The following is a 22,051-nucleotide window of genomic DNA, read 5'->3' as shown; positions in this document are numbered from 1 at the left end:
GGTGGAATACCCTTCTCAGTGCTTCCTGGGCTGAATCTTTATAATTTAACATAAGGCTTTTTGCCATCTTCTCTTTATTATGTTTGCATTCAGTTTCTAATGATCCCAAAAAGTGCTGTACTCTACAGAAAATCACATCATGGTACACGGTCTCTACCTTGATCTCTGGATGTGTGTCAGAACATTGGAGACAATGTAGTATATGTTTAAGGCACTGGAAAAGCAATATACCAAGCAGGGGGGAAACTATAAACATTTTTAAGTGCTTGATTCAACTATATTCAACCAACACATCTTTTTCCCCAACACATTTTATAAAATGTTATCTCTATAAACCACATCATCATTTTTAAAGTAGATTTTGGCCAAGTTCTAGGTGTTTTACAGTGACTTTTCTTGGTCATTGTCTTTCTTTTCCACCTTATCTTTGTCTCTTGGTTAACATGGTCCTTGTTTACCACAGGTGTCCCTACTACAATAATGCCCCAGGGAAAGGGGTGGCACTTTGCTTTTATTTATTTAAAAGGATGAAAGTTGGGGGTCATCTGTAGTGAGGCTGAACTGGGGTGTGGGAAAGAGAATACGCCTCAGTAAGGCAACCAAACTGTTTAGGCTGTATCTTCCACAGAAAAAAAGACATGAGCCTAGCTTTAGTAAATGAATAGTTGATTAGGAAGGGAGTTAGCAATACTTGCCTGAAACTGATTCCTGGGATCCAAGAACATTCATGTGAAAAATATATTTTACTCTTCCTAATTGTAGTGTTGGAAATATTTATGGATGCTTTTATGTCTCCAAAGCACGTATCATATGCTCAGGAAACAGTACAGATTGAATTCACTTGATTTAATCAGTGGGCACATAATCAATGTTAGTTATTTTACCTAAACCACATAATTACTTGAAGAGTCAGGGAAAACATTCTTATTTCATATTTAATAAATACTGAGGTTTTATGTGCCTATTGCCATAAGAAATAACCAGAACATTAGTCTGGGTCATAAACCAGTATTTCCACTCATTGACAAGATGGTAAAATCTAGATTATAAGTACATAGTTGAATACATGAATGACCTGTATTTCTCTTAAGAAGTTCTATGCTGATGGTTTCTTAAATTATGATTGAGACATGATTTTTTCTATATTTTTAAGGAAGCAAAGGGAGCTAAAGACTGTCAGCAAGAGAAAAGCACAAGATGACTGTATTCTGTACACATGATTTAGTCAATGCCCATCAACTGGCATAAAATATCAGTCACAAGCACGTTGGAGTACTATTTATAGGCATTTCTTTCCTAACTCACTATTTTATTTAGCTTTCTTTAATAGGAAGTTCTTATTTCATGAAAACTATTTGCTTTAGATTTAGATATTATAGGAAAAAACTCCATTTATCTTAAAAATTCCATCAGCATACTACACCCCAAACATGCTATGCTAACCAAACTAATGAATTTGGTTGGCCATTGGGTATTAGCTGAAACGTGCTGATAGAACAAATACACTTGCTTTTCTACAAATTACACAAACTTAAAAAAATTATAACTTAAAAATTTTATTGATGTGTAATTTACATTTAATAAAATGAATCTGTTCCAAAAGTTCAGTTAGTTTTGACAAATGTATAAACTCCTATAAACTCCTATAATCAATATATAAAACATTTTCGCTACCCCAAAATATTTCCTGTGCCCCTTGGCTGTCTGCCTACGCATTTCAGACCCTAGGAAACCATTGTGGTCCTTTTTGTCATTGAACTTTAGTTTCCATGTCCTGGAATTTCATTTAAATAGACTCAAAATGTACATTAATTTGTGTCTGACTTCTTTTGCTCAACATTGTGTTTTTGAGATTCATATTGTTGTGTGTATCAGTAATTCATTCTTTTTTTCGCTGAGCATATTTGTACTGTGTGGATATGCCACAGTTTCTCTCTTCTGTAGCTAGAAATCTCACTGTTCCTAGTTTTTGGCTATTATGAATAAAATTGCCATAAACATTTGTGTACAAATACATTCTCATTTCCCTTTTAGAACCTAAAAGTGAAATTGCTGAGTTGTATGGTATGTTTAACTTTATAAGAAACTGCCAAACTATTTTCCAAAACTGTGTTACACTCTCACCAGCAATATGTAATATCAGTCGTTCCACCGCCTTTCTTACATTTTCTGTTATCAGTCTCTCCTTTGAAGGATAGCAGTGGGTATGTAATGTCCTGTTAGGATTTTAATTTGCATTTCCCTGGTGAATAATAACATTGTTTATGTATGTATTGGCCATTCATATATCTTCTTTTGAAAAATGTTTCTATAAATCTTTTGCTCACTTTTAAATTTTCTTATTATAGTGTTGTAAGAATTCTTTATATATTCTGGACACAAGTCTGTTTTCATATATAAGTACTAAAAATTTTATTTTTAGTCTATCGCTTACTTGCTCCTTTTCTTAACAGTGGCCTTTAAAAATTTGTAATTATTAATTTTAATGAAATCAAATTTATCAATTTTTATTTTTATTTTATGGTTCAGGATTATTTTTTGTTTGTTTCAGTTTTGGTAATTTGTATCATTCAGAGAATGTGTCCATTTCATCTAAACTGTCATATTTATTATCATAAAATAATTCAAAATATTATTTTATAATCCTATTAATGTCTAGAATTTGTAGTAATGTCTTTTCTGTCATAGAAGATATCAGTAACTTATGACTTCTCTCTTCAGTTTAACTGCAGGTTTATCAATTGTATTGATATTTTAAAAGAGTCAGAATTTACTTCCATTAATTTTCTCTGTTTGTATGTTTTGTTTTTTAATATTTTTTGCTGTTATTTCTAATTTCTTTCCTACTACTAATATTAGGTTTAATTTGCTTTTTTTTTTTAATAGCTTTTTAAGATAGAAGCTTAGATCTTTGATTTTAGACCTTTCCTTTTTTAATTAAAACACTTAAAGCTATAAATTTTACTCCGATCACTATTTTAGCTACCTCTTACAAATTTTGATATGTTTTATTTTCATTTTAATTCAGTTCGAACTAATTTTCTATGTGATTTTTTTCTGTGAATCATAGGTTATTTGGAGTGTGTTACTTTATTTAAAAATATTTGGCATTGTGTATACCTTTAAAATAAATTCTCTGATCACTGTTCTCTGTATACATTTCGAAGTACAATTGGCAACTGTCTTTGCAGATAGCAGCTTTAAAAAATATATCTATCAATATTTGTTTCTGTTTAGTTAGATGATAGCTTCTAGTGTTTAACGTTTAGTTTGCTTGAAACATATCACTGTAACAGGGATGGCTGATTGTTTTGTTTTCTACAACTTGGTTTCAAATTTTTCTTTTAGAATGAAGACTAGACTTAAAGAAGCTTAGGGAGGATGAGAGAGTTCAACCTGATATAAACTAGACTATGATTAGATTAGAACATATACAGTATTTTACATCATGTGTTTAGATATTGTATTTTATTTTTAGCTTTAAATCAGGTCACTCATAGATATGAGGAGTACGTGCTTAGTTTAGAAATATACAGTAGGATCTCAATGGAAATATTACGTGTAGACATACCCATATACATCAAATTTCTAAGCAAGTATCAGTGACATTCTTTTTATTATTAAATTTCAGTCTTAATTTTACCTTTTTCTTTATTCATGGCTTAATAGGTCATGATAGAATTCTTCAGGAATATTTATAAAATGTTCCCGTGTGGCATCAAACTTTGTATAATCCCATTTTGATTAAGGTTTGTAAAACCAAGTTGGTTATTCAAATAAAGGCTGTCATGTAGAGAGTGGATGTCTCTTACTCTACCGAATTAACTGGAGTGTTTTTTTCTTTTTTTGAAATAAAAAATTCGTCTGCAGGAGACACATTCCTAAAGAATCAATAAGAAGAGCCTCATGCCACATTTTAAAAAGAAGAAAGAGGAAAGAAGGAAAATAGTAACCAAAGATGAAAATGGCTAATTACCTCCTGACTTAGGAATTAAAGATTAGGTGCAGAGCAAGAGCTGCATTTTCTTTAACTTAATATAATTCACACCATAAACAGTACCATGTATTTCACTTAATTCTCCCAAGTGGTAGGAATTTCTAAATGGTGAACAGATTAAACTTCAGTGCATTTGAAAAATTATTTCTTATAAATTCTATGTTTCAAGATGTGGGCTTTGTTTTCTTTAAAAAAGTTTGTATATTTTTTTCTACATAGGTGTTAAATAATAAAACGATGACAGCAGTTGTTTTTCTTTTCTTTGTGTGCTACGTGTGCCACTAAAGTTCATAACCACTAACAGTATTTACTAGCAGCCGTAATTGTAATCACAGGCTCTTTGGGGCTGTTTGCTCTGAGAGGTTCAGTTTCTCTGGGATGGATTTTCCCATTTTTCCCAGTGGGCCCCACTTTCATCTCCTTCTGGGTGCAATGCTACTTCTGCGTTTATATCCAAAACCAAGCCTCAATCTGAGTTACTTAAATATAATGATTTTGCTTATTTAAATGTTACTAAAAGACAAACACCAAGACCTATATGTTAAAAGTAAATTTTAAATAACGTGGACAATAAACTGGTGAATCTTTTTAAGTTTCATAAATAAAGCTTATCGAAGTACAGTTCATTAGTCAATATGTTAACATTTAAGAATCAACTCTTGGGACCTGTTTTCAAATTTGTACTCAATCTAAGGATGATGCCCTTTTCAAGCTTTATAAATTCATCATGCTTTTCCCAATTGCTGCCTAATATCTGGAGTTATCTTTAGTGGTTCCAAAGTGTGATTTAAAAATATATATATGCTAACATTAAAACATCTTTAGTTTAATACAGATTTTTTTCTTATTCCAAAGAATGCTCCTTATAAATAATACTCATATTACTCAATTACAAGGTAAAGGTCAATCATTTAGGCCTTGACATAGAGTCCCAGGGAAAGGAATTTGTAGTCAATGACAAGGATATGCACACACACACACACATAAAGTATATATTCATATATAAAAGATTAACTTACATTATGATTAGTGGTGATGATGGTGGTGATAACATACATATATTTCTATTAGTCTAGTATATCTAGCAATATAATGTAAGCTAATCTTTCCCATTCTAACCTGCCTCAGCATGAAATAGAAAGTAACCATTGGTAATAAATTATGAACACTGTTTTACAGCAGGAAAAGCGAACAGCAACTCTCATTCCTGAATCCCAAGACCCATGTCACTCCAGTTAAATGCTTGTGCTTTCCTGAGGTCCTGAAAACCTTTGGTGTCTTCCCTTCCAAGACAGAATCATATTTGATAGGCTATGCTACCCAAATATATAATCCCACTATTTCTACAGTTCCCTATACTTTTTCTTGCCCTTATTTTACACGGTCTAGAGATACCAATTTTGTGATACTATTTTGTCCGAACAGATAACCCAAGAGAAGTCTACTTACAGCCAATCAGCATGACACAAATGGAAAAGATCTTTTCGGAGTTGGTGTTGGGCGACACATTCCCGAAGCCGACGCTGGTTAAGCTGCTGAAGGTGAAATAAAGCGCGGTGACGTATTTGTCTTTAATGGACGGCCCAGAGCTCGAGTCGCTGTCGTTGTAGCGCTTCCCGATTTGCTGCCCTAAGGAATCCAGCCACCCGATCTTGTCGGTGAGGTAGGGCCGCTCCACGTTGCCGATGGCGTACCAGATGCAGGCCAGCCAGTGCGCGATCAGCGCGAAAATGCACATGAGCAGCATGAGCACGGCCGCGCCGTACTCCGAGTAGCGGTCGAGCTTGCGCGCCACGCGCACCAGGCGCAGCAGCCGCGCCGTCTTCAGCAGGCCGATCAGCGTGGTGGTCTGCGGAAGCAACGAGGCGCGGTCAGACCCGGCTCCGCAGCCCGGCGCCGGCTGCGCGGCAGAGCCGGCGCGCACAGCACAGAGCGTCGAAGACGCCTGCGTCTTTGGATTACGTATTTTTTTAAAATGGTCCCTGCTTTGGAAAACACTGAAAACGCGCGTTCCGTGAATTCAGTGTTTCGGCGTGCAAGGCCCATGGCACAAGGAACTTGCCTGTTTCATTTTAACCTCGGGCCAACTGCCTTGCACACCCTGGGCGAATCATTCAGTCAGTAGCAAACACGCCAGTGGGTTACTGGAGTGCCACACACTGGAATGATTGTGTTGCACAAACACACGTCGTCACTTTTCTAGCAGAGACAGTTATTTGGTAGACAAAGTGTCCTTGCTAATGAAGAGACACAAGTTCACTATCTGTTGGGAAGATTTATATTTTTACTATTTATTTATTTAATCTTCACCTGAGGATATGTTCATTGATTTTAGAGAGAGGGGAAGAGGGAGAGAGAGAGATGAGAGAGAGAAACATCGATCGATCGCCTCCTGTAGGCTCCCCGCCTGGGGATCAAACCTGCAGCCTAGGTATGTGCCCTGGTGGGAACTGAACTCACAGCCTTTTTTGGTGGACAGGAGGACGCTCCAACCAACTGAGCCACCTGGCTGGGGTGGGAAGGTAAATAATTTTAAAATAAACAAATAATAAGGTCATTTCAGAAATGGGAAGTGCCATGATGCTAATAAAATAGAGCGATAGGATAGAAGATGTTTGGGGCATGGGTTGGAGCCGAGGACCAGTTTAGAAAGGAAAGCCTTGCTGAGGAGCTGATACTAGAATTGAGAAAGATCTGCATCGTGAGAAGCAGCCAGTCAAGCAGATAACTGGGAAACTTCTTGGATGATCGCATGCATGCATTAGACACTATATTTAAATGCATTTTTCCCTTCCTAACTGTGTTAAATTGATAAACTGTTTCTTGCTCTCTCAATGGTATTATGTATTTTACTTTGTGGTGTGATATATGTAGCTAATTACATGGTTATTATTGACCAGGTATCTAATGATAGGACACTTCTATATAATAACAGGATAGTTAACTGTTTGTTTGGACTTAACATCTGATAAGTACAAATTACAAGTTCATTTCTTAGGTTTCCTCAATAATGTCAACTATTAAGTACTACATATTTCACAGGGCATATAATTATTCCATAGCTACATGGTGTTTACCAATCATTTAGTCATTTTATCTGTTCATTGTTGGTGTTTATTTTGCAAAGTGCATCCAACTGAGTTAAGAACACATATTTTAATTAAAGAAATAGCTCATGACATAACTATCACCCTATATCTATTCACATTGACTTGGTGGAAAAGGGGCACTAAATACCAAGAAAAACATTTTCATTAAAATATTCTAATAAGTATTGCATTTCCCCCCTTGGTTCACAGTGCTCACAAGGGAAGGGGCAATTCCTCAGTTTCCCTGAATTCTTTAATTCAATTAGTATTGAAACCCTCTAAAGGTGAGAGGAGCTTGTGTAGTTGAGATGTGCTTATCACAACTGGATTCCAGTCTGTTCTTTTTGGAATGTGTGGAGAGGCCCGTCTTCCTTGCTTCCAACACTGGGTTCTTATTTTTCAGGGTGCAATAAAGCAAATATTTTTTTGTCCTTCACAAATTTAAAAGTATATCTCTTTGCAGTGAATAAATAGTTTAAGTTACTATTAAGTAGTTCCCTGGGAGAAAAGTCAACTTTCTACTATTTGTATTATCAGTATTTTAGTTTAGCAGTTATGAGCTAGGACTGCAGAACAGGTAAACTTAAGATTGAATTCTGCTTCTCTACCAGTGTTGTCACCTAGGACAAGTTACTTATTTAATCTCTAAGCATCACTTTTCAATATAAATGGGCATAATAATGCCTACCTTACAGGATTATTGATAATACCCAATAAATGGTAGCTCTTCATGTTCTTATTCGAACATCTCATAGATTTTGTTTTTATCAGTAAGCAGGAAAATTATACTGTAAAATGGGTTGATAGAGCTTACACACTTTCAAAATGCATTCGCTAGATATCTGGAGTCCCAAATGGAGGTTTTTCAACATTGGCCTTGCAGCTTCCACAGGAAATGACAGGGATTTTAAAGACGAGAACTGCACCCAGTTGCACTGACTACTCAGATGCTGATAATAGGAAGCACCCTGGTTGAAAGTGTCACCATTTCTATACTTCACAGCTTAAGTTTGCATGTTTATTTTTTATCCTAGCTCAGTTATCTATTTCCTTCTATTGAGAAATCAGAAATATCTGAGAATTATTATTCAAAACTTCTTGTCCTTGGAGCAAAATTTCTCTCTGAACCCCCGAATTAATGAAATGTAATAAAAAATTCTCTAAGTGTTTGGTTAATGAAGTGAGATGCTTCAAAAGGAATAAACTGTTCTTAGGTCATATTGTGATAAGTACTGACAACTCTTCTGGCTGCAAAGGTGGCAGAGGAAAAATGATGTTATGGAAAAAAAGGAATAAAATCTGCTGGCATGCCACCCACCTCCTGTTTGCTCTCTTCCCAAAGAAACCTCTGATGTATTTTTTAGCATTATATTAAGATGAGATAAAACCTAGATGACAGTAAATTCTCTAAGCAGATAAATAAATATGTTTTATATAATAACACACAAGAGATATCTTTTCTGGCCAAAAAAAAAAAAAAGCTTAAGAAATATGGTACATATTTCTTGAAGTCTCAAACCAATTTCGTAAGTATACTTGAATATTGACTTCAAGAGTAAAAGCCATGTACCGAAGGATAACTACGTGTTAGTCTGACAGCGTGACAAACGACTTGGCCTTCTTTCCATTGTTATCACGGGGCGCTAACACACCGGGGCCTTCTTTCTTAGCTACCCTTGTGCACAGCACATCTTGTAGACAACACAGGGTTGCCATAACTCCTTTCCTCTTCTTGTTTAAATACCTCTTTAAAGATTTAAGGTAAGTTTTGTCCCAGGTTGCACAACAGAACAAAAGTGATGGCACCAAAATCTCAGAGAGTAGCCTTAAAGAATCATCAATCTCCTCTTGCTGATTTGTTGGAAACCGCCCCACTGTTTAGTTCAATGGGCTATCTTTGTATTATCTGCAAGTGAAAACATGGGACCAACAACTACGTTATAATATAATTGTGCTGACATCAGAATTGGCTGAGTGGAGTGTTTTCAGAATGTGTGGTTATCTCACAGCTTACCTAATTTCATGTACTCTCCAGACATATTATGGAAGTCTATCTTTGTGGGTTTTTCAATTTTCAGAAATAGAAATAAAACTATCCTTAAACCAATTACAATAATTTCAAAAATAGTAGAGGTCATGGGCTTTCCCTTAGATGTTATTTCTTGAGGTTTTCACTGGGTATTAGAAAAATATTGTGTATTTTTTGTTACTTTCGGTAGAGGTTCAGAAAGCATTAAAGCTCACTGAACTCCTTTGCTGTGACTGAATGATATTTCAAACTCTTTTTGCCTGAATTTCATAATGAAACAAAAAAGCCTACTTATTTAAGACTTTTATTTTTAATGCATTTCTTTCAGATTCCTTTTAAAATGTAAACCGACTCTTCCCCTGGAAATTAACTTATTTAAATTCCTGGGTGTCTGATAAATAGAACCCAATTTTAATTTTTTAAAAAATATATCTTTATTGATTTCAGAGAGAGGAAAGAAGAGGGAGAAAGAAAGATAGAAACATCAATGATGAGAGAGTCACTGATTGAGCCCGCAACCCGGGCATGTGCCCTGATGGGGAGTCGAACCCTGACTGCCTGGTTCCTAGGTTGACGCTCAACCGCTGAGCCACACCCTGCCTGGCCCCAATTTCAATTTTTAAAAAACGTACCCACATTCACAGTTTATTAAAGTCCTACATACTTGATTATATTGAGTTAGAAGTTAGTTTTCTTTATTTAGTATGACTTTCTCAACTAAATTTTATTTTCATAATGTATACTCTAAGCAATTATATCCTTGCAAATATGTTAGGTACTAGACCCAGGCTCAAGAATATTATATGATTTTTTTTTTACTAGACATTTTACAATATATCAGGTAATATTCTCTCTTAATGTAAGTGAAATTCATTTTCAAGGCCTGAAATAGAATAGGAGATTTCTTATCAGTATTCAACAACTTTCTACTCAAGAATAAATGTGACTCCAGTTAAACTGAGAAAGCTTAATCAGTAATAGAAAATCTTATGCTCAAGTGTTTTTTCAAAATTATTTTGAAAAATAGGTCTACTTTCCTTTTAGTAAGCATTTTCAAGGCTCTTACATTTAAAATACTTTATTTCAGAGTTTTACTCTCTGAAACCTTGTTCTATAGCAAGTGGATAGAATTATTCTCTTATAAATGAGGAAATATAAGTATGTGATCTTTGGTTTCATCTACAGGGTTGATAAAGTGAATTGTCACTGAAACTTTCTACTTAATCCATCATTTTGTCACGCTTGTCAGGAAATATTTGGGTACAAGAGGGGAGATGCAAACAGTGAGTAATAAATTTCTTAACTGTGCACTTATGTTTTGATTTATATTTTACTTCAATTACCTTTAAGCTCTGGTACTTGTAAAACACCATTTAATGAATTACCAATAAAACAATAATTTTGAAACTGGCTTCTAGTATGTTCAGCCTGAGTCACACTATTTCAGTATTTCTAAGGACACATTCACTAATACAATCAAAGAACTACATTTTGAGTGTGTGAAAAACATGAAGGGATCACCTAACATCCTTTCTTTATTCAAACCAAACCTCACAAATTCCTCCACTAACTGTGGCTTTTAAAGAGAAGATGAATTTACAACCTCCCTGGGAAACTCACTCCAATATTGAGCAACTTTTACTGATGAGACACTTTTATTTTATTTTATTTTTATAATTAACATTCTATTTTTCTGCAATTTAAATTCACTTTCTCTTTCTTCAGTTACAGAAAACTGGTCATCAATTGATTCTAAATAGTACTACACAAATGTTACAGTAAATAAACAATTATGGATGTAATATTTTCAAAGTGGGAATTTGACCTGTTTAGAGAAATACGTAACCAAAAATTGTACCTTATGGCACCTCTAGTAATTTGTAGTCAATTGATCCACAGTAGATCACATATAAATAAGGACTACATGGTCAACTTAATACAAAATAAAATTTTTTTGATGGGATGGTCTTATATTTCCTTAGTTCAAAAATTTTCCCATTGGGAATTCTGTGTCTCTCACTTGTCATGGCACACACTTAGCAGGCATGACCAATAGCCTCAAACACAAGCCAATGGAAACTTCTGCCTTACATCCCAAGAACTAGCTAAAGAGAGACAGTCACTTTATGTGTATACACATATTGCAGTCAGGTCTTCGAAATGTGCTTTGTTATTTAAATTTGAACATGGGCACGTCTAATGTTTTAGGTATTCACTTCCAACCAACTAATGACAACTGCTGGGGAGATGAGGTTCAGGAAGAATGCTGACAAGGTCATAAGGGTTTCTGTCCAGATGCTGCTGAGTTTTGCTTTGTATCCACGCCATGATTCATCTATCAGACTAATGAAGCAAACATCAACATGAGCAAACTCCTCTTATTACAACTTTCCCTCGAAGAGCATTCTATTTACTTTGGTTTCAGAGGTCTTGCCAGCATTCAGGATTCATGAAGAATAGCTGTTCAGTGTAAAAGGAAGAGGCCAACAAAGCAAGTAATTAGTCAGAAGAGTACGATTTGCAGGGGTGGGAGAGGTTAATGAAGCATTTTACTGAACAGAATGCTCTAGGTTCTAACTGTTAATGTTCCTGAAAGTAAGAGTTGCCACAGGTAAGCAAAATATGGGCAAATTTGAGGCAGATAATGAAAAAAAGTTGGCTTTCTGGAGGCTGATCCAATAACATTGTTGCTTTGCATCGATAATAGGAAGGTAATTTGCTATGGATAGCGTGATGTTTGGTGATGCGAAAGTGAAGAAATAAAGAAATTTTCCTTGGTCTGTCTGGATGACACTAACATCCAGGAGATATTAATGACAAAGGCAGGCCCACTTATTGCCAGTATTCATTTTCTTTATGTTTTTAACAGTACAGAAGATCCTCTAGTTATTAGTAGGTACCTTGCATTTACTTAAACTAAAAAAATTAATATATTTTGAAAAACTGAGCAATTCTGCTCATGTATGTTTTAGTAAAAATGTATATGCCAAGCTATCCTTACCATTGTTAACGTATGTTTTGTAGGTAAAACTGGTACATGGTCCTGCTGTAGCAGCTCTGATCCAAACAAACCTTTGTCATGATCGCATCTGAGTTATAAGCTAATGAATCTCATTTCTTTTCCTTATACTCACTTATCTTTTTAGATGCCCTATGGTGCATGACTTGCCTACCTGTCACCTGTACTGGGGTGACTAACAGGCATCTGAAACTTATCCCCTACCACGTACCTTCTCCTCCCCAGATTTTTTCCATTTGGAGGAACACATGACAATCTATGAAAGTTGCTTAAGTCCTCTCCCCGCCGCCAAAAGAGTTTCAAATGAGAAAAAGACAACAAAATCTTTGAGCGATCATTAATTCTGCTTTTTCTCTTAATCCCTCAACAATATTTAATCCATCAACAAGCTCTCTTCTAACATATTCAAATGCACCTACTTCTCCTCACCTGAATTGCCATCACAGAGTCCAAGCCGTGGTTGTTCGTCCCTCCTACATTATAGCAAAACTTGTAAAGTGGTTCTCCTGTGTTTACCCTGACTAAACTGTCTGCAGACAGCCATGAGGTCTTTCAAAATATCCATTAGATCATGTCATTCCCACCCCTAAAGGTTCCACTGCAGCCGGAATAAGAGCAGATTCCAAGGCTGCATGTGACGTGGCCGTTGTCCCCGTATCCTCACATCTCAGCACTAGCGTGCCACCTCTCACTATGGTTCAGCCTGACTGCCACTCCCTTCCTGCTGATCGTTTCACATGCCAAGGCTGTTGCCCAATGGGGCCATTTTCATCAGTGTTTTCTTTTGCTTGAAATGCTCTGCATGTGGTTTCATGAAGCTTGTTTCTTCCCATCAAGTCTCAACTCAAATGGCTCCTCCTCTCAGAGGCCTTTCCTAACCTTCCCACCCAAATTAGCCACCAGCCCCCGTAATTCTGCACCCCCTCGCTCATTCTTGTCAGCCCTCAAATCCTTTCCTTCACCATATGCAGACTTCTAATACTGTCCCCTTTCTTATCTTTTAATAGCAAGATTCTAGCAAGAGGGGGCCCTACTCTCATCCTGTGAATTTCAGAAGCCACTTTAGTTTGGCTTGTGGCTAATATACAAACCAGTTAATACCAATGAATGCAGAACTGATATACTCAATGACTTATTTCAGTCCTCATCATTCTTTATGTATTTACAGCATTTGACACCCTCACCTTCAATTTTCCCTTACTTCCCAGTAGAGTGAGTTAGGTAGAAGTCCTATAATGCTTAAAGCAGCCTCCAACAACAACAAAAATGATGTGTTCTATATAACTTTTCAATGTCTCAAAGTCATTTGTATAGGCTGAAAATAATTTTATAGTTACTGAGCCTTAAAGCAAGGTTTTACATATGAAAATAAATTCAGATTTGCACATTTTAATATTCATTAAATTTTTCAAAAATTTAACCACCATGGAAATTGAGAGATGATTAACTTGTTTAGTTTGGACTTTCACTAAGAGTTCAACGTTTCAGAAAATTGTATCTTCAGTGATAACAGGTCTTGAGGTATTTGTGTACTGTGTGCTATATAGCATGGCTATATTAGTATAAATATGTATATATGTATAAATGTACACATATATATTTGTAGTTATCACAGTCACAGTGTTTCTAAGTGTGTATAAATGTTAAAATGCACATATATACATATCTACCTGCATATATACATGTATATACATATATAACCATACATATATATTCAACATTATGTTAAAATGCAAATATAAAGAAAATATTTAGTTCAATATTGAATTTATTGTTTAAATATTGTTTAAATATACACTTCCTCATTATAACTAATCATTTAATATAGACCTACCTGAAGCATTTATATATTTAACTAGGTATTTTAAAATAAACATTTCTATTATTTCTCTTTTATATTAAGGGTGGAAAGTATATATATATTTGTAAAATTTTATGTTAAAAGGTTATATTATCTATGACTTTTATTTAATCATAATAAAAGGGGGGCTATAAAATATCTATTATATTGGGCCTGATAGGGCTGGGAACCAATACATTATAGCTCCATGTCTCTAATGGGCTTCCCCTCTAACTAGCATGATCTTTCTACCCTCTCTACCTGGAAAACGTCAGGAACCCCCTTTTCCATGCTCACATGTCCCCTTGTACATGGCACTATGAGAGCATTGATCAGATAGTACTTATTCTAGTCACCTGATGTTCTCCCATTCTAGACTGCAAGCTCCCAGACAGCAGGGTGCTTGTCTCACTCTTTTCTGTAAACCCAGCATCTAGCACATGGACGTAGTAGGTTCTTAATAGATGCTTACAGAATGAATGAACCTATTTGAGGAAGGTGGTATCATGACTTTCTGAAAATGACAAAATGAATTAAGTCGATTCTCATTAAAATTTGTAGAAAATGCATATGAAACTCTACTTGATAAAGCAGATAAAATCGAGCTACTCTTTTTATAGTGGAGGTGGATGGTTCTAAATCCTATCAGCCTGTCTTGCTGTCAAACTTTATTGAGTCCCTGAGGCTCTCAGGCACCTTCCTGAAACTCCATTTAAAGAATATTGGACTACATCTCTCATCAGAATGACCCCTTCCTTCCTTCCTTCCTTCCTTCCTTCCTTCCTTCCTTCCTTCCTTCCTTCCTTCCTTCCTTCCTTCCTTCCTCCCTCCCTCCCTCCCTCCCTCCCTCCCTCCCTCCCTTCCTTCCTTGCCAGAAACATAAATGGATGCTGACTATCTTTAATATTCTTATTACATGACATATTATATATACACCTTTGGAAAATTTTTATTCTGAAATATTACTATGTACTGAAAAGCCTGATTATAGTTATATAATATGGTTTGTATACAAAAGTATCTTCTTTGTCACTCCTGAAAGATATATGAAGTGGTCCAGTACATTACTGGTCTTGTTAACCCTTCATAGCTAACATAGCTCAATATCTAATTTCCTCCTGCCAGTCCCACCCTCCCCTTGTTATCCTGATGCCAACATACTTCCTCTTACCACGCACCCCATGTTCCTATGCTTTGCAACCCAATAGCTGTCCTCAAAATAATCCCTTTCTGTCTCCTGTTTTTTCAGGATTTCTAGCTGCAAAGACCTGATTGAATAACTTTTGCAAAATAGCAGACAGTCAATAAAAAATAAGGTCATGCATGAGTTAAATATCTGGTCAAAATACAGCAAGTGCATGGTGTACTCTGTATCCAGAAAATGCACTATACACACAACTGCTAGATTTCCTTACAGTTTCCAGGTTTCTAAGGTAATGGAAACACAAGAAGTATTCTCCAACCTATATATTATTAAAGAGAAAGATTTTTCAACAAGACAGTTAAGAAGATGCCTCTTCCACATTATTTGAACATATAACAAGTAAGTGCTTGCTGTCTCAAACCACGATTTTGAGTGAAGAAAACATCTTCATCTTTGACAGTTTAACAGCCACAAATTAATATGCAGTGATTTTATATCCTGGGAATGTGCTATGTGCTATGAAACACTGTTTTAAAGTTTAAATTTTGGCTAATGGGTAAATAAGCCTGAGTAGCTTTTAGCAAAAATAGGAAGAACTGTGAATTATTTACAATGGCAAAATGGTTCCATTTCATTTTATAGCATTTTCAATTGAAAATGAATTTCATCTATGAGATACGGGAAGTTTGTAAGGCAACCAGGTGTTTTTTGTTTTTGTTTTTGCAGTTAAAATACATTCATCTTTATAGTTGCAATCTTTCAGGCAATAAGATTCTTAAGCAGCTCTTACCTCATCAGAACCAGATCCGAAAATCAGCAAGTCAAAGGGGATGGCAGCAACCATGTCAATGAGGAACCAGCCTTTGAAGTAGTGTATTGCTATTTTGGCCGGGTCACTTACCACCTCCTCATTCTGATTTACGTACGTTGTTCTGAAGTTTATCAGAATGTCTATGATAAACATAATGTCCACAATCAAGTCCACCACGTTCAAAGGGCTGCAGGAATAACCACACTCGCGCCTCTTCTGCTCCTCCCTGTCGTTGAGGAGAAAGGCGGCGGAGTAGGGCGTGAATATAGCCGTGTAGATGACCAGCAGCAGGATCAGCCAGTCCCACACGGCCTTGAAGGGGCTGTAGTGCAGGATCGTGAACTTGTTGATGCGCGGCGTCTGCAGCTTATATTCGGGCAGGACGTCTGCTCCTAAGGAGAGAACCTGAATAGAGGAAAGAAAAACAGACGCTACATAAAATGCCGTTATTCAGCCTCCAAGCCTATACAAATATTCAGGTAATTATACAGCAAAATCTATCAGAGGGAATTCACATCACTGAATTCATAAATTGTGGAGAACGTATGAAAAACACATACATTTGAAGAAACCCCTATAAACCCCTACTAGTCAAAGTATATTTGACTTCAGAAAACCTCATTGGTGTTTTTGCTAGATATGATTTTCACTGAAAAAACCTGAGATACCAAGTAATGGTTACTAGCTGCTTTGGAACATACTACTGACCAGAAATAAAAATGCATAGCTGTTTTTAGAAAATCATGAAATCAGTTTGATACGTGAGTAATTCAGTTTTCAAACCTAAGAAAGGATTGGCTGTAATGAATAGAAGCAGCCTACTTGGATCCATGGTCAGGTTTATAGTCTGGGACAAATATACTTTCACCCGAACTCCTCCATCACATTTAGAGAACCAGGACGGGAGACTGGTGCAAGGAGATGTTCAGAACAGTAACCTGGAAATGCTGCAGGAGTCTTAAGTACCAAGGAGTACTGAAACTCTAAGATTTGTTCTGCTTCATAAGGCACTGAGTGGACTGAAATAGTTCATTTTTTAGAGTCTTAGTTTATTTGAAAAAAAAAGTGAGTTAGACTTCAATTGTGACTGTACCCAGTAGAAAAGTTCATGAGTTTGTGATTTTAAACCAAGTTTCAAGAACAAAGGTCAAAACAAATAAAGTTATCTAGTTACCCAGGGAAATGTCATTAGCTTAATACATGGGTTTTCAAGAATTTAAATTTTTGATGGCTCCACAAAGGGCACATAGAGGTATTTTTTTAAGGGACCGGTGGGTTATACTTTTATTTTATGAATATCCCACATATGTGCAATGGCCCTATTTTGAAATGAATTAGTCAAAGAGTGTTATCCTGTGTTCTTGGTAATTCTATCCATGTAGGTTTTAACTTAATTATAACAATAAGCTATCTCAGACAAATTTCAACTTGAAATTTTATTTTTATTGTTATACTTCATATATTTCCCCACCACACACAGAACAAGTTTCCATGCCTATTATTAAAAAAATAAAAAAAAACTTGAGAAGTTAAATAACAACCCCAAATGAAGCACAACATGACTTTTAAATATAACAAAAAAAGTTCAGTTAAAATAGGCAAAGCTCTTTTTGATAACAGCTAAAGTGATTTAGCTAGCTTTGAAAAAAATGATAAAAAACCTAACCATTCTTTCAGTCCAGAGTAAATTTGTAACTGCCAGTATACGGAGGAAACAGGGCTTTAATTTAAGCTATTGTGAAAAGTGACAGGAATTATTACTAAAAGAGAAATCTGTAAAATAAAGTGATTTCGTTATTTATGAAACACTAATAATCTTCAGAATCCAAGATCTATATCTATAGTTCTAGCAATATCTGAATTCCAAAATCCAAACAGGAATAATGTTTAAATAATTTATTCATTGATAAGTGCAGACTGATAGAACTCTGCTCCTATTATGCTTAGTACAGAAAACCAGTGTCAGATATATTCGTCTGGAAAAAATGGATTATCTCTTAAGGTGTCATTATGTAATGCCTCTTGCTCAAAAATCAGGGACTACTCAGAATGTAGAAAGTAAAATCCAAAACCTTATTTTGGCTCTCAAAGTCATCTAAAATATGGACCCATTCTGTCTTTCCAGCTCCTTCTCTCATTAGCTCCCTCTATGCACACAGTGTACTCTGGCAAGACATGACTAAAATTTTTCAGCTGCTGAGATCTTCCCAAATCCATAAATTCACAAAATTTTTACATTTAAAAAAAGGGTATGTAGCTATTCAAAGAGAACAAAAAAAAATCATTTTTAAAGACAGGAGTCATTTTTAAAGTCATTGTCTGAGCTTGCTCCTTGCTTAAGTGACCTGCTTCTGACACCAGCCTCCCACATGGGACAATCTAAATAGTTGGTTTAGCAAAAGTTAGACTACATCATATAGCACCTTAGAGCTTCCCCTGAGAAGTAAAAACTGTGGGTGGAACTCTTTCCATTGCACATACGCAAAAATTGGGAAGGAAAGAATGTTACACGTAGAGGTAACAGAGTGAACAAAGGCAGGGAGGCAAGCAATAACATGCTGTGGCTGAGGAATTATAAGCTGCTTTATAATGCTGATGGGTAAAACGCAAGGGAGATAGTGGTGGAGGAGAGCAGTGAATAGGACAGTGATAGGCTGTGGAAGAGCTAATGTGACAAGATAGGGATTTCATACTTTCTTCTTTAGGTCAGCATTTCTCATACTTGAATAAAATATAGACTCCTTTTAAGGCCAAGATACTTATTGCAGAACCCCAATAATGATTCATCAATTAACATTAATTGACAATGTTAGGTAAATATGTACAAAAATAAATCTAGGTTAAAACTTCTTATGCTCATACCTCTTAATATGACTTAATATGACTGTTGTGGATTGAATTGTGTACCCTCCAAAAATATGTTGAACTTCTCATCTCTACTTCCTGTGAATGTGACCTTATTTGAAAATAGAGTTCTTTGGCGATACAGTCAAGTAATATGAAGTCATAGCAGATTGGAGTGGGCCTTGATGAAATAATTGGGATCCTTACACAAAGAGGGAAATTTGGGTGCAGAGACACAAAGACATACAGGGAGAATGCCATGTGACAATGGAGGCAGGTATGGCTGCCAACCAAGGACCACCAAGGACTGGAGGCAGCCACCAGCACCTGGAAGAGAAGCATAGAACAGATTCTCCCTCAGAGCCTCCAGAGGGAACCTTGATTTTGGATGCCCAGCTCTCAGAATTGTGAAAGAATAACTTCCATTGTTTTAAGCCACCTATTTTGTGATATTTTTTTATGATAGCCCTAGAAAACTAATGCAATGACAAAAAATATAAACAAATAAATTATAAAAATATTTGCAAAACTGTCATCACTAATTTACATACTAGTAACGAGTACATTTGACATACCCGATTGAACTTTGAGTATTATGTGTGGTTTGATCTAATAGGTAAAGTATTTTTCTCTATTCAAACCCTCAATGCCTTTTTGTAAAAGCATGTTATCAAAATAGTATTACAAACTTCAAAAATTTTATTCCTATTTTAAGATAACCTGACCTAATTCTTAATTCAAATTTTATTCCTAGTAGGTGTTTAAAACCAATTTAAAAGGTGCTACTTGATATTGTACAAAAATTTTTATTTACTTGAAGTTCAATTTTGCTTTAGAGCATTACTGAGTTCCACATTAAGTAATTATCTAATCAAAATTTTCTAGAACTAGCTTCAGAAAGGTAGTTCATTTGTTATATCCCAATATACCTACTGATGCCAAACTATTGAAATTTGGTATACACAACAATGGAGCATGCTTTGGAAATGCACATGTAGTAACTGGTATGGTACTTAAAGTTTTGGTACAATTTCTTTCAATTTCTGTATGACTATGGCAATTTTATATAATCATTCAATTCTTTCATGAGTTCTACCAGCCAAATGACTTCAAACACTTACAACATGCTTTAGCATCACGAGGTCTCATTGTAAATCCAAAACAGTCTTAGGTACTGAAGTCAGGTCAGATGGAAGTACTCTGTTATTAAGTGATTATCTTATTGATTCAGAAGATTATTATATTGTTTTAACTTTTCACCAAGATACAGGAATTTTTAAGATTTTCCAGAACTTATAGCCCTTTGAGAACATTCCTTTCCATGGATATCAATTTGAAAATTGTTGAAAGTTACTAGACAGAGAAGGCAAGGTGGCCAAGTTTAGTTTTAGATAAATGTATCTGACAATGGAATGGAGAAGAAACCAAAGAGGGGTGGACCAGAGGCTTAGAGATCAATTAGGACTTTGGTACTGAGAAAGAAAAAGGCAAGTGAGGTCAGGAAAGCTTGTGCTAAGGACCAGGTGGCAGAGAGGGAGAGGAGGAATACATTTGAGAAAGAGCCCCAGACTTTAAATCTGAAGACCTGGGTTTGAATTCTGGATACGATTTTTATGGTAACATTTAACATTTTTTGGATTTCAGTTACTTTTCACATGAACCATGGGGCTATTAATCTTTGCCCAAATCACCTATCTATATGGAGCTACTGTGTCACATCAGATAATTTCTATAATAGTAGCTGATGTAATTGAGAAATATTTACATTAAGGTAATTTTATTAAACCAAAACATTTATGAACCAATTTTAGAAAGGTGAACACTGACTGGACATTGATAATATTAAGTAATTGTTTCAGTTAACTATTCCTTGTAACAAACTAAGCTAATTCTGTTCCACACAGTGTCAACTGGGGTTACTCAGTGATACTTGGTTGGTGGCTGAGGTTGTGTGGAGAATCCAGGAAAGCTTTACTCACATGTCTAAAAACATCGTGGGGATAGTTGGAAGGCTGGGCTCTCTCTCTCTCTCTCTCTCTCTCTCTCTCTCTCTATATATATATATATATACACACACACACACACACACACACACACACACACACGGAACTTCTCCATGTGGTCTTTTTAGTAGGGTAGTAAGATGTCTTATGTAGATTTTCAGTATTCCCAAGAGAGAAGTGGAAACATCCAGTCCTCTTAAGGTCAAGTTCTGAAACTAGCCCAGCATCACTTCTTCCATAATTTATTGGCCAAAGCCCAGATTCATCAAAGTGGAAGAATAGTCTTTTCCTCTTGATAGGGAATGACAAACATGGGAAAGAGAAGGAATCAACTGTGGCCACCTTAGAGATAAGCTACCACAGGAATTATTGACAATTATTGTTCTTATGTATGATGATAATATTGTGGTTATTATTATTATTTTTTTAAATAGTCCTTGCTTTTTAGAGGTTCATAGTGAAGTATTTATGGGTGAAATTATATAGTATTTGGGATTTTCTTCAATATCATCCAGACTGGGGAAAGTCAATGGGAATAGTCTGTTTGTATGCAACAATATTAACTGTATGTTGATTTTATTGAAACTGGGTGATGGGTACACATTGCTATCTCTATTTTCATAATATGTTTAAAAGTTTTCATAATCAGAAGTTAAAAAAATCTAAAATCTCAGCCAGAAAGGTCTAAGATATGTGAGGAAGTAATTTCTTCATGAAAAATAAAGAACTAGGTCTATAAACATCAAAGAAGCTCACATCTATCAAAATAAAGATTAGGCAAGTTTAGACTTTTGTTTATACAGCAGAATGTTGACTTTGCTCTCTGCACATCTAATTCATATTGTGTTGACATCTATTCAACCACACAGACTACACACAGTCTCAACTTCGCCCACCCTCAAAATGTTTGCCATCAAATTTCCATCACACTGGGGCACATCACACTACAAGAAGGTAATTGGACAGGTTAATCTGCAGGTGCTCATTTCTCTGAGAGTACTTGACTATATTGCTCATCAAGTTAGATTAAAATACAGCTACTTTTCAGAGATTAGTCAGATTAGGCCTCTAACTAAAATACATTTACTGTGTTAGCATTAATTCTAGTTTGATATAGGAAGTATGTTTTTGCATTTTCCCCCATAAAACGACCACTGAATGCAATGTTTATGTTGTGATGTCATTTTTGCAAATATTTGCATTAAATATTCTTTTTATAATTCATTTCTAGAAAACAATTGATTTCTCTTGAGGGATCAAAAGTTCCATCTCTCT

The 22,051-nt window shown here is 35.5% G+C and overlaps 1 protein-coding gene across 1 annotated transcript in view; it reads right to left on the bottom strand.

Moving 5' to 3' along the window:
* The window catches only part of KCNH7 (potassium voltage-gated channel subfamily H member 7), a 391,026-nt gene that overhangs the window by 47,321 nt on the left and 321,654 nt on the right, over positions 1–22,051 (bottom strand). The window contains exons 6-7 of the mRNA XM_081143216.1: positions 15,909–16,334; positions 5,447–5,846 (exon numbers count right to left, since the gene is read on the bottom strand). Of these exons, the coding sequence (XP_080999342.1) occupies positions 5,447–5,846; positions 15,909–16,334 (826 nt within the window). The remainder of the gene's footprint in view (positions 1–5,446; positions 5,847–15,908; positions 16,335–22,051) is intronic.

This window comes from Miniopterus schreibersii, assembly GCF_964146895.1.
Source record: "Miniopterus schreibersii genome assembly, chromosome: 7".
NCBI lineage: Eukaryota > Metazoa > Chordata > Mammalia > Chiroptera > Miniopteridae > Miniopterus > Miniopterus schreibersii.
The sequence above is the reverse complement of the archived record's forward strand: the minus strand, read 5'-3'. Positions and strand labels throughout refer to the sequence as shown.